This window comes from Saccopteryx leptura, chromosome 2 (genome assembly GCF_036850995.1).
Source record: "Saccopteryx leptura isolate mSacLep1 chromosome 2, mSacLep1_pri_phased_curated, whole genome shotgun sequence".
Lineage (NCBI taxonomy): Eukaryota > Metazoa > Chordata > Mammalia > Chiroptera > Emballonuridae > Saccopteryx > Saccopteryx leptura.
In genome coordinates this window covers 321,136,734-321,150,429 of record NC_089504.1, presented here as the reverse complement: position 1 = coordinate 321,150,429, position 13,696 = coordinate 321,136,734, and the positions used below count along the sequence as shown (strand labels likewise).

General features: G+C 44.5%; 1 protein-coding gene across 1 annotated transcript in view; it reads right to left on the bottom strand.

Annotated features, from left to right (window-relative positions):
- Positions 1–13,696, bottom strand: part of MARCHF10 (membrane associated ring-CH-type finger 10) — a 102,679-nt gene that overhangs the window by 70,050 nt on the left and 18,933 nt on the right. The window contains exon 3 of the mRNA XM_066364306.1: positions 12,528–12,650. Within this exon, the coding sequence (XP_066220403.1) occupies positions 12,528–12,650 (123 nt within the window). The remainder of the gene's footprint in view (positions 1–12,527; positions 12,651–13,696) is intronic.

The window sequence follows — 13,696 nt, the reverse complement described above, 5'->3', positions numbered from 1 at the left end:
TTTATTTGTTTCATTTATTTAGAATGTATATTCCATATAATTATAGAAAGGGTCTGGGATGACTTAGAAAGTTGAACTCAAACTGTCTTTTAGGAACAGCATGAGAAAAGGCAAACTAATTTACGGTGTGAACACTGAGAACAGTGAGTGGTTGCCTCTGAAGGGGACAAGGGCAGGAATTGACTGGGAAGGGGCAATAGGGAACTTCACAGAGTGACAGGAACCTGAAGGGGGTTTGGGTTACACTGTTACATACGTGCACTTGCCCACACTCATTAAATAGTACTTTTAATGTTCACTACACATAATTTTTACCTCTAAGTCAAAAACTGGGACAAACATCATGAACAATCAAAATCACAAAAACATAACTATATATATGTTGGGATGTTGGAATGATTGATGAGTGAAACAAAGACTTTGTCCTTACAGAGCTACAGTCTAGATGGGGAGGTAGAGCATTTAATCAAATAACTATTCAATAAATGTAAAATTAAAAGTCATAATTTTTAAAAAATGGAAATGTGTGGATAGTCATAGAAGATAGGGCAGAAGGGCCTGGATGTAGAGAAGGGAAAGAGCAGTTTGAGGAGGTGACCTGGGCTGAGGCCGGAGGCAGTGCTGCAGGAAGAGGGAGCAGCTGACTCCGGCAGCAGGGTGCCTGGCACCTCAGCGGGCCCAGAGCCCAGGTGGAAAAAAAGCGGAGGCCAGATCCCACAAGGCCTTGTTGACTATAAGGTGCATTTTGGTCCCCCGTCTAAAAGCTACACAAGGGGTTTAAGCAGATAAGTCAAGTGATGGGTTCCGTTTGTTCCCATCACTCTACCTGTGGTGGGGTGGGGGTGAAATTTGGGGGCAGGAGTGGAAGTGTGGAGTCTTGTGAGGGGAACTCTGCAGTAAATTAAAGAGGTAGTAGCAGAGAAGAACACACAGATGGATTTAAAAGATATTAGGGGAAGTAAAATCGATGGGACTTGGTGATGTATTGAACAGGAGACTGAGGAGGAGAGAGAGAATCAGATTCTGACAATACTCACAAAGGGAAGAACAAAGGGTCAGCTTGGAAAGTTTAGCACTGGGCCTGGTGAGTTTCAGATGTCTTTGAGACATCCTCGTAGAGACTGAGTAAACAATTGGATAGTCTAGATCTGAAGGTCAAAGTGAGGTTTGGGTTGGAAATGGAGATTTGAACATCCTTGGCAGATATCTTGACTTTGGCAGTTAAAATCTTGGTGAAATAACCTAGAGACCACATGGAGCAGGGCTTCTTCGGGATGGGGCGTGAATTTGGATGGGGAAAAGTTACATATTTATTTCTACTAACCTCTAGCTGAAATCTAAGTGTACCTTTCATTTATGAATTCAGGGGAAAACCGCTGTGGTATTAGCAGTACCTGTGATTTTGTCACCAATAGAAATCGCAGGTATTTTTACATTTCATTAAATTTGTTGCCAATGTCTCAAAATACCTTTTATGCTCATCACTTGTTATTTAATGTGTTAATAAAGAAGCACATACATTATTGAATCACAGCTTTCTAAAAATATTTTGATGACTATTTCAATAAAAGTGGTTTCCTTCAAAATCCTACGTATCTTCTTATTATTATTTTGGCATTTGAAAATATTATTCTGAGAAAAGGATCCAGAGAGTTCACCATACTCCTAAGAGGTCCGCAATACAAAAATAGGGGAAAGCCTCCAGGTGGAGAGTGAGAGGAGAACCAAGCTCAAGAAGTTCCGGGACTCAGAGTGGAGGAGGATGAGACAGGGAGGAAGCCAGGAGCAGAATGTGGCTTTGCAGACGCTCCGGGACATTTGAGGAGGATCGACTGGCCAGGCCAGTCAAAGGTGGTGCAGAGGTCAAAGGTGGTGAGGACCAAGAGAGAACTGCCACATTCAGAGACGTGGATGTCATTTGACAAACAGCCGTTTCTGTGGAATGATGAGCGTGGACGCCAGATTGCAGTGGGTTGAGGAGTGAGTAGGAGGTGGGGAAATGGAGTCAGTTGGTGTAAATAATTATTTTGAGAACTTTGGCTGTGAAGAAGTATTAAGTGAAGGGGATGCAGGATCGAGGAAGGGCTGTTCTGTTTTGTGTGTGTGTTGTTTCGTTTTTGGAAGGAGACCTTAGATCACGATTCAGCGCTGATGGGAAGCCTGCGGTGCAGAGAGGGAGACCCAGGCAGGGAAAGGATGAAGGATGGAGGAAGGGTCCTGTGAGAGCTAGGAGGTAGGCCACTGAGCACTGGTGGAGAGGTGGGAATGAGGGGAAGGGAGTGAGGAAGGAGGGGGAAGGGTTGGGCAGCTGTGAGCTGAGGAAGCTTCCACCTGAGGACTGAGAAATTGAAGACTGGGGAAAGAAAATAAGGTTTAAAGTGGAAGAGAGCTGACCAGGGAAACTGAGCAGCATTGAAGAGTTCCAGGAGGCTGGTGGCTGTGACCATTCAGGGGCACTAGTTTTCAAAGTTGGCTGATGTTTTTACAGTAGTCACAGTGGCTTGGGTGCGGGCCCAGAGATCATGGGTGGGCGGGGTTTTGGCAAAGAGGTATGGAAAATAGACAAAGGGCAGGGAATTAAAAGAATTGAGCACAACCTGACCAGGTGGTGGCACAGTGGATAGAGCATTGGACTGGGATGTGGAGGACCCAGGTTCGAGACCCCGAGGTCACCAGCTTGAGTGCGGGCTCATCTGGTTTGAGTAAAGCTCACCAGCTTGTACCCAAGGTTGCTGGCTTGAGCAAGGGGTTACTCGGTCTGCTGTAGCTCCCTGTCAAGGCACATATGAGAAAGCAATCAATGAACAACTAAAGTGCCACAACAAAAAATTGATGCTTCTCATCTCTCTCCATTCCTGTCTGTCTGTCCCTCTCTATTCCTCTCTCTGACTCTCTCTCTGTCGAAAAAAAAAAAAAAGTATTGAGCACAGAATCCAGGCTGCTTGGGAACAGTGAGAGGGCAAAGGGAGAGGATCAAGAGGTTGTGTAAATGCCATAGCGGAAGTGGATGAGCAGGAGGGCTGGCGGTGATCAGGAGATTCTGGAGATGGAGAACTTTCATTTGGTGATGTGGTCTAGGGGTGTCTTTTGGGGGGTGTGGCAGGGTGAGATGGAGGGGGGCTTAAGAGACATTGGGGACTGAGAAGCTAGGTGGGGCTGGATTAGCCAGGTGCATGCTCAAGTCATGTAGGATTGTGGTGGGAGATCAGGACATGGGGTGAACAGAGATGAAGCCACTGCCAGAGGGTTCACTAAATAAAGGAGTGTGGCCAGGAGACAAGAGGGTGACAGTTGGGTGTGGGGTGGGGCAGGGCACATGGTGGAATAAAACAACATAAGCCTCAGTGGACCTGTGCTTCCGACAGAACCTGGGGAGTAGCGTCAGGGAGCAATGAGGGCCTGATCCTGCCCCCTGGTCCTAAGGAAGAGGTGGAGGAGGCAGGTCAACAGGGCCCTCCAGGGAGGGGAGCTCTCAGAGGAGGGCTGGTGCACCTGTCCTGTGCTGCAGGGAGGCTGGACGGCTCACCCTTTTCCCCAGTGTGCTCACCTCTCCTTGACTGAGGCTCTGCCTTCTACCTGTAATGCCCGCCCCCCCTCAGCTCCCTGCTCCCCCTTCCAGCTCCCAGGTCCTGCCATGCCGTGAGGTCCAGCTGAAAACCTCCATCCTCCGTGGAGCTTTCCCAGGTTGCCCCGTGGCCTTTTTATTACATTCAGGGGATAGTCTCAAACCACAGGCATTTGTGTAATGTCTTACTTCATTGACACTGAACTTCCCAAGGGCAGGGGCACGGTTTATTCACTTGCATGTCCCCATATCCCCTAACACAGTGTCTTGGACACAAAGGGTTTATAATTACTTAATAAATAAAGCAATATAAAAACAAAACAAGAAGGTTTTGGGATGAAATGCTGTAGTTTGTAAATCATGTTTAATGTAGGTATGCACCTGAATGATAATACCTCACAACTGAAAATGTTTCTAATTTTGATATCTGATTTTTAATTGGTTTTTAACAAGTTTTCTTTTTGTTTTAAAAATGAATCAGAACCATTTTTTTAAATAGGAATTTTTAATAAAATGTAATAAACTGAAACACCTAGCACCATATATAATGGGAGGAAAAGCCACTTTATTATCATCTTTCCTCGTGCAATTTCTGAGCCGCTGAGTCCAATTAACACAAGGAACTCTTCCGGTCAGAGGCCACCAGTCTCAGCACCGACAATTTCAATGAGCTGGGATAACAGCTGGTGTTTGTATCACCTGCACTCGTGGCAGAATCACCCTAGTGGAAGGATTGACTCTAGCCTGTCTTGCTTATCTGTTGAAAAAGGCAGGACAGTATTCTGGAAGCAGCTGCTATTTAAACAGACAGTTGCCCCATTTTACTACCATGCCCTATTTTAAAATTATGTACTAGAACTCAGACAATGAAGGAATGAAGGAGAAATGAGGTGCTGCTGACTTTGCCCACAAGACAGTTGTAATATTCATTTGCTCCACTAATGCTATTAAAGGTCTCCAGCACCCCAGTTTGCCCCCAGATGGGCCTGCGCCAGATATTCCAATTAATCTATAATCTTATCATGAAAGAAAGATCCAGGCCCTGGCCGGTTGGCTCAGCGGTAGAGCGTCGGCCTGGTGTGCGGGGGACCCGGGTTCGATTCCCGGCCAGGGCACATAGGAGAAGCGCCCATTTGCTTCTCCACCCCCCCCTCCTTCCTCTCTCTTTCTCTTCCCCTCCCGCAGCCAAGGCTCCATTGGAGCAAAGATGGCCCGGGCGCTGGGGATGGCTCCTTGGCCTCTGCCCCAGGTGCTGGAGTGGCTCTGGTCTCGGCAGAGCGAGGAGCGTCGCCCCTGGTGGGCGTGCTGGGTGGATCCCGGTTGGGCGCATGCGGGAGTCTGTCTGGCTGTCTCTCCCTGTTTCCAGCTTCAGAAAAATACAAAAAATAAATAAATAAATAAAATAAAATAAAATAAAAAAAAAATCCAGTGCAGTCTGGTGAGTAATCCAGCGGAATATTCAGTCACAATCAGATGACTTCTGTTACAAAGTACAGTGAATCCTGAGTCTACTGTGGGCCCTCCCGAGCTTCCTCGGTCCACGGAGAGCTGCCACCCAGCTGTTCTTATGTCTTTGTGTTCTTGCCTACCTGTGACAAAAGGAACTTTCAGAGCTCTACAGAAGCCATCTGTCCCTTTGCAGAGTGGTATGCAGTGGTGAGTGGGATTCTGCCAGTTCGCACTGGTTTGGCAGAACTGATACCTAAGTTTTTGTTGAGGTAGGCAAACCGGTTGTTAAAATGGCACTTGTAATCAGGATTCTCTCTAAGGTGGGTGCCTGGGCAGCTATTTAATGTGGGAATCACAAATTTACATCCTTTATTCTTTTTTAACATTCATCTGCGCAACAGTGTATTCTAAGCACCTGTAGTAATGTTCATTCCGTCCATAGGTGAAAATAGTGCAAGTGAGGATGCCAATCAAGACGCAATAGGGAAATATCTTAAATAACAGTTTTATTGTTTTTGTCAGGTATTAGTTAATCATTTTTCATTAATATTCTAAAACTCTTCCTTATAATCTAGTTTTGTGTACCTCTTTTATTGTTCTTATTTAAGTATTAAATGCATAAAAAAACTGCCTTTCGGTATATATATATTTTTTATACTTAAAACGGTCATTAGGGCAGAGAACTGGTTGTTAAATTATTTGAATCCCACCACTGGTGGCATTCCAGGACAAGAATGCTTTCTTACTCTTGTCACCACCAGTGCAGAGGTTTCCAAGTTGTTGATTGTAACTGACTAATCTTCAAACTCAAACTGGCATTGCATACAGCCAGCCTTGCCAGACTAGTGTCCTCTCCATAATTTCAAACAAGGTCAGGGAGAATCCACTAATCCAAGTAACAGCATCGCCTTTCCGCTCTCCTCAGGGTGAGGATTCCCATTCTGGCTGTTATGGCTTTGTTACTGTGACTTCAACATGTGCACATGCCTAAAACACTCTTGCAACTGTCAGCCATCAAACATTCAGTGAGCTCCTATTATGTGGTGGTCATTGGAAATGCAACAATAAACACACCTGCTCATGAGTAGTGCCAGCCTAAGGTAAAGACAGGAAGGTATACCTCAAGGTAGAGAGTTGAATCCAGAGGGTGTTTGGGGAATACAAAGGAGAGACAAGGGCAGAGTCACCTGACCTCAAGGAAAAGCCTTGGAAATTCTTCCCACAGGAGGTTCCCTCAGTATTCAGGGTCAAGTCATCAGGGTCTTGAGTACCTTGCTAATGTATCTGAACTTGATTCCAATTTTATTTTACAGAGACAGAGAGAGTCAGAGAGAGGGATAGATAGGGACAGACAGGAACAGAGAGAGATGAGAAGCATCAATCATCAGTTTTTTGTTGTGACACCTTGGTTGTTCATTGATTGCTTTCTCATATGTGCCTTGACTGCAGGCCTTCAGCAGACTGAGTAACCCCTTGCTCAAGCCAGCGACCTTGGGTCCAAGCTGGTGAGCTTTACTCAAACCAGATGAGCCCGCACTCAAGCTGGCGACCTCAGGGACTCGAACCTGGGTCCTCCGCATCCCAGTCCAATGCTCTATCCACTGCACCACCGCCTGGTCAGGCTGAAGAATTTTTAATAGAGGAGTGACATGATCCAATTTGCTTCTAGAGGGATCCATCTTACTGCAGCCTGGCAGACTGACTGGAAGGGGTGAGGCAAAGACTAAGTAACCAGGGAAACAACTCCTACAACAATCCAGGCAAAAAAAAGATAGGACCCTGGAAAGGAAGGTGCTGGTGGACAGATTCAAGAGAGAAGAGATAAGACAGTCTAGCTTTGGTGTCTGATTGCTGTGGAGTGTGAGAAGGAGCAGAAGAGGAGTCTTAGATAATTTCCAGAATTCTGGCTTGGGCATAAATAGATTCAGGAAGAGGAACAATTTGAGGGGAGAGGATGATGCATTCAGCACCTCGAGTTTGAGGCGCTTGTGGGCCACGCCAAGGTGAACAGATCAACAGCTAACATGAAAAACACTCAAATGAGAATTCCCACAGATCCACGCTGGTCAAACCGTGGGCTGCGCATTCCCCCTTCGTGACACATAGTTCAGGCTGGAGACGCTGTGTGCAGAGCTGCGTTATTACTCAGGTGCACCTCGAGGGCACAGATTCTGAGCCAGAGTCAAGAGGGCGGCTGTGACAAACACCATGCCAGGTGTTAGCGATGACTCACAGCCTCCTGGGATGGGGCCCTGTAGCAGTTAGGACCGGTGTGTACGTGTGTGACCTGTCTCGTCTGCACAGGGGCCTCGGGACAGAAAGAAGGGAAGCCGACCCACAGGAATCTGACAGCAGACAAGCAGAAGTTAGAGAAGTGTGACTCATGGATGCATATGCCATGTGCTAAGTCCTGGCTGCTTTCATGATGCTGTTAAGGGTGTTGGTAGGTTGACATTGACAGATTAATGGGAGAACAACTGCCTAAAAGCTGTTTGAAAGAGGAGAAGCTAAAGATTTCACAGACAGGATGGGCTGAATAAATAGGTAGTGAAAGGAATTGTGCAAATATATCCAGGTGGTAGAAAACCACAAAATGCAAATCAAGGCAGCCAGAGATATAGTATTGTATTACAAAGCATTGTGTTGTGGATTGTGCAGGGCCAGTGTCCGTTAAACAAAACCCCTTCCTGGCCCATGAGGTCTTGTCTTGTTTGTGTTTTGGACTTGACTGCAGTCTGAAGCAGGGTCATCCCATAGATCTTTCTGCAACGATGGAAATTGTTTCTATGCGCATGGTCCAAGATGGCAGCCATGGACCACATATGGCTACTGAGCATGTGAAATGAGGCGAGTGAGACCAAGGAACAACTGACTTCTAAATTTTATTCATTTCCATTTAAATAGCTCCATGTGCTAGTGGCCACTGAATTGGACACCACAACTCTAGACTTATACTGTTTTGATGTATGGTTGGATGTTCTGATTTTTTAACCCATTCAGGCTACTGGAAGAGCCTTTATTTTAGCCTCTAAAGTCCATGTGGATTATGGTGAATGAAACACTGAAAATGTTTACATTGGGTAACTGACTTCACCCTTTACCTTCCCTCCTTTCTGGGAGAGCCAGGTGAGCTCACAGAGGTAAACATCCTGCTGAGGCAGGCCTGGGACAGAGCCAGCTGCGGCTGGTGTCAGGTGACCTGCCTCCTTCCAATGTAGCATTGGGTCCTTGTGACCTGGAATCTAAATATTTAGTTGCTCGGTTGCTGATAGTGAAGGTACAATGATCCTATCCCTATTAGCAGAGCAAATGGTGCTCTTGAAAAACTGAGTGCTGGTCTCTACCTTCTTTGCCAGAGAAGTAAATGCTTCGGTGACCATGTGTCCTCAGTCCTTGAGGTCTGTGCATTTGGAAGGGTGTCCCTTTCAACAAGGATACAGGATCTGGGAAGATGAAAAGGGCCCATGATGTCTATTTTCATAAAAGATCGCTGTTTCCCAGGTCCTGGGCTAATAATTTTCATCATTTTCTATGGGGAAACTGGGGCTCCTGTCCCTTCTCTGTGAAGGTTTGAAGCAGGTGAAACATCCGGCTGCCCCTGTCAATCACAGCCAGCTCTTCCAGGCCACAGCTGTCTTGGGTAAATGACTTCCTTCTCAGATAGAGACTGCTTTCTTTTTCAGCCTACTGAATCATTCAGCTTCTAGCTGGTTATGTGGAGCTGACATTTATTTATTTCTCTGTTAAATTCTAATCTGATTAAACAGATTTTCACAAGGTTATAAGTAGCTTTGAAAAGGGTCTAAATAAAATTAAGTTGCTACTTAGGTTGACTTTTAGAAATTTGGCCTGGGGCTGATCTGAGGTGAAAGAAGGTGTCTGGAAGCCCCAGAACCTGCCCCTCCACTGCTACCTGTTGGAGAATCATTTGTAAGAATAGCTGGACACCAAAGCAATTCATAATGTAATCTAATGTTAGTATGACATTTAAGAGTCTCACCAATTCTCATAATGATCCCATGAGATAAGCATAATAATAAGCATCTCCTTAATGAGAAACTAAAGTGCTCAGAAGTAAAGTGGCCTGCCTGAATTCATGCCGTAATGAGGGACAGAGCTGGCTTTCGATGGTAAGTGTTCTTTGTACCAGGCCGCACCATCAACTTCACCATGTTTGGGAAGTACCAGAAGTACCACTCCACAGAACATCTCAGCAAAGGCTTGACAGTTACTGCTTTACTTTAGACTTAGATTGAACACAACCTCTGACTAACCAGAGGTTAAAGCCACTGGCTGCAATGAGGGAGTCACGTCCTAATGCAGTGGCTACCATGTTAGCTATGCATTTGGGGATCTGCTCACCTCTAGGCAGGTATTGGGAAATTATAGCTTGATCCTGTCTCTCTTACTTGATGGTAAATGCCTCGCTTATCCCGAGCCCATTAGAACTGTGACGACCTGAGACTGGGTTAAGGAAGGAACAAGTGATGGGACGTGCAATACATGTGACTTCGGTGGTGGCATGCTTCATGTTGTAACTGTAAAGTGGGAAAATGGCCATGGATTAAGCAATCTACTTTCATACTACCCTTCTCAGTCTGAGAGTGAACTTGCCTTCAGATATCAGAGGTAAAATGTTCCCTAGCATTTTCAACCACAGAAATGTCTGGAAGGAAAGTACTCAGGGGGATGCTCACCTAGCAGAGAGGGCTTTGGTTAGGTTTACACCATCTCAGTGAGCTGTAGTTTTCTCCTGCCCTTTTCTGTGTGACCAAGGATTTTTTTCAGTCTAGTACCTGATGTGACATTTAACACATTGAGCTCTGGAAGTAGGATCAGCCTGGCCTGGGTTCTCTTTGGGAGGTGCCAACATTCTTATTCTCAGCCTCCTCTGGGAGACCAGCTCCAGGACCTCCATGTTATGGAGAATCCTGGAGAAGATAGCTTTGATAAGTTCTTTATTCCCTCAGGATTCAGGATACGGCAGGGCCGATCCAGACTATGAAGGCTTAAGAACAACCAGCTTTTCATAGAAATTTAGGTAGGGATCCAAACCCGAGAAGGAAAATTTCCAAACCAGCGTATGATCCCGGAGGCTGAGGATTTCCAGGGTCTGGTTTGAGTCGCATAAGGATCTCTGGCCTCACTTGCACTGAGTAGACATTGAAGGACTGAGGCAGGAGACCGACGTTATGAGCACGTAAGTCAGATGGCTGTTGATGTGATGCATTCAGTGACATCTTCTCTCACCCTGTCCTTCCTGTGCTTTTGTATCCAGAGGCAAATGCTCTAGTGTCCCCCTAAAATATCCGTCATACAGACAGCCAGGCAGTGGTGAGTTTACTGTGGAGAAGACTGACTTTATCACTCTTCTTGATAGAAAAGATGCGACCTTGAAGGCACTTGGACAAACCCTTGGGCTATCATTATTGGGGAAAATTGGGATTATATACAAAATAATGTTGTTTTGAATTCTCTGACATACTAAGAGGTGATGTAGCACAAACATTGAAAACTCCTGTCCTCATACTTTGGAATAGAAATCACCAGCTTTATGCATTTTACAACCTATTTTTATTTTGTAAAGTTCAACTATGTCCTTTTTAGATGTCAACTGAGGGTTTTGCAATGATGATTTAAAGAATAAATAATTTTTATAGCTGAAAAAGAAAACTACAGGAATCTGTCACCAGCTTGTCCCCCAAACAAGTCTGTGAAGAGCAGCATGAAACTTGAAGTCCTAGAATATCTCAAATGCATGAGCATTGTTGTACAAAACAGCCAGGCCTAGGTCCGTGGGTCCTTGCCTGAAAACTGAAGAACCAGCTTCCCATTGTTTCATCATTCCCATCTAGAAAGGTTGCTACATGCTACCTATTTTACTTAAATTACATTTTCTATCTGTCCTTGTATTTTGTTCCTAAGTAAAAAAATATGAGAAGTTAATACTAAAAATGTGTTGCTCTAGCTAAACTAGATTTAATTTTTGGCTTAATCTCACTCTCTAAGTTTAATCAGCATTGGGCATTATATTTAGTTCTTGAGTAATGGAAGATTCAGGCGACATGTTCTTAGTGCTGCCAATGTTGTGAGAGAGACTTTCTCACCTTCAGACTTTAGGAGGCATATTTTATTTTATGATTGTATGTTCCTTAATAGGGAGTATAGATCTCTCCCAGGTATGTAATTACATTTATAAACATCAATCACTGATGTTCTTTTAGGTGTCCTTTGAACATTAAATAACCGCAGTGTGAACATCTGAGATGACAGAAGAAATCCCGAGAAGAACTTGATTGATATCAGGTATCCAGGACCTATCTCGGGAAACCATACCGCCAACAGAAAAGAGGGTCCATCCTCTAGAGTATATTTCAGGCATAAAATATTAAATAAGAATTCATAAGAAGCACATAACTCATCTTAAATCAATTCACCATGCTAACAATGGGTGTTGAATGCAGCTTGTGGTATTTAGCTTACATAGGATAAGTAAAATTCTTAGGCAGATAAGAGCTTACACATGAAATATGATCATATAGCTCAGTGGCTCAGAGCACCCTCTCTGGGCTTGGACTGCTTGGAACAGAACCCCAACTCTACCACATACTCACTGTAAAATCTGAGGTGAAGTTTTCTAAGGCTCAGTTTTCTCCTCCATAAAATGAGTCAAACAATAGAGATTTAAGAAAATGAAATAAGCCAATATGTATAAAGTACTCAGCACAGTGCTGGAACATTGCAAGCACTCAAATAATGGTAACTACTAACTACTACTGTTATTATCATTATGTTCATATTGCTATTATTCATCCTTTTATTTATTTATTTTTTAAAGGAGTTCCGATATATATATTTTTTGTGTGTGTGACAGAGAGAGAGACAGAGAGAGGGACAGACAGACAAGAAGGGAGAGGTATGAGAAGCATCAATTCCTCGTTGCAGCACCTTAGTTGTTCATTGATTGCCTGCTCATATGTGCCTTGACCATGGGACTACATCAGACCGAGTGATCCCTTGCTCAAGTCAGCAACCTTGGGTTCAAGCTGGTGAGCTTTGCTCAAACCAGATGAACCTGTACTCAAGCCAGAGACCTCGGGGTCTCGAACCTGAGCTCTCTGTGTCCCAGTCCTACACTCTATCCACTGTGCCACCGCCTGGTCAGGCCCTTTTATTTATTATTTTCAACCTAGACAAAAAAGTATTTTAACAATGGCTAGTTATATGATGCATTTTACTCTCTTCATTTAAAATAAAAACAGGATTTGCAATGCAAGGAGTTAGACTACAAGGAAAGAAGAGTGAGGCCAAACTAGGGTGAAGAGGGAAGGTCACATGGCCAGGGTGGTACCCAGACTGGGAGCTCCTGCCCATGCCGCTTCCTGCCCTGACTTTTAGGGTTCTTCGACATCTCTTTTTGTGTGTTGGCTTTTCCCCAAGTAACACACACACACACACACACACACACACACACACACGGCAAGAGGAGAATGTCTTCCATAGTCCTAAGTACCTGTTTGGAAGATGACCCACTTGAAAACCAGGATCTCTCAGAATCTGTCTCTTGCCCCCAAAATTGATCTTGTTTCTTCTTCTCATTTGGGTCTCTTCGGTATTCCTGTCGTCTCAGACAAGCCTGGAGAACAAAAGAGGGTTTTTTGTTGTTTTTGTTGTTGTTTTTGTCGTCTTGGGCCTCTGACTAGCTCTTATAATTTATGCTTACTTCCTGTTTTGAAGAACATGAAATAAATCACAAAATAAAGACATGATGTACATCTCCAGTGTTCATCAATACCTGTTACCAAGGCTGTACATACTCGCCCAGGCATCACTTCACTCTCTCTTCCCTTTGTTCCAAATGCCAGGTCAAAATACTAGTCATTGCTTTAATAAACTTACACAACAAACATACTGAGAGGCATTTTGTCAAGTGTTTACCCAATAATTGTCTTTCCAAGGAAGGAAGTACCTAATGTACCATATTAACTTCTCTTTCCGGTCTCTTTCTCTTCATAGCTCCCCCTTCATACTCACCTTCACTCTACTCTCTCGCCTTGGATTACACCCTAGGTACAGTAGAATTTTCATATGTGAGACCTTTAGCACATGCTCTTCCTTCCACTGGGATTGCCTTTCACAGGATGTTTTCCCGACAAATTCTGCTGACCGTCTAAGAACTAGCTCAGTGGAGTCTCAAGTTTTCCCTGCCTCACTACAGGTCAAATTAATTGCTCCTCTGTACATGAAATATGATCATAAAAAGCTTGAATCATGCACTTTTTTTCCTATCGTATACAGTAGTTTTGTTTTTGAGCCTGTTTCTCCTGCTGATCAGTGAGAACCATGATGGAAGGACCACTTATCTTTTGAATGGCCCTGCATCTAACATTTAATGTTATATGAATTGCAGTTTTGCTTTGGAGGAAAACAACAATCCCTAAATGCAAAAATGATAAAAACAAAAATAGCCTGAACAAGTGGTGGCTCAGTGGATAAAGCATCAGACTGGGACACAGAGGACCCAGGTTCAAAACCCCAATATCGCCGGCTTGAGCGTGGGCTCATCTGGTTTGAGCACAGCTCAGCAGCTTGAACCCAAGGTCGCTGGCTTGAGCAAGGGGACACTCGGTCTGCTGTAGCCCCCAGGTCAAGGCACATATGAGAAAGCAATCAATGAACAAC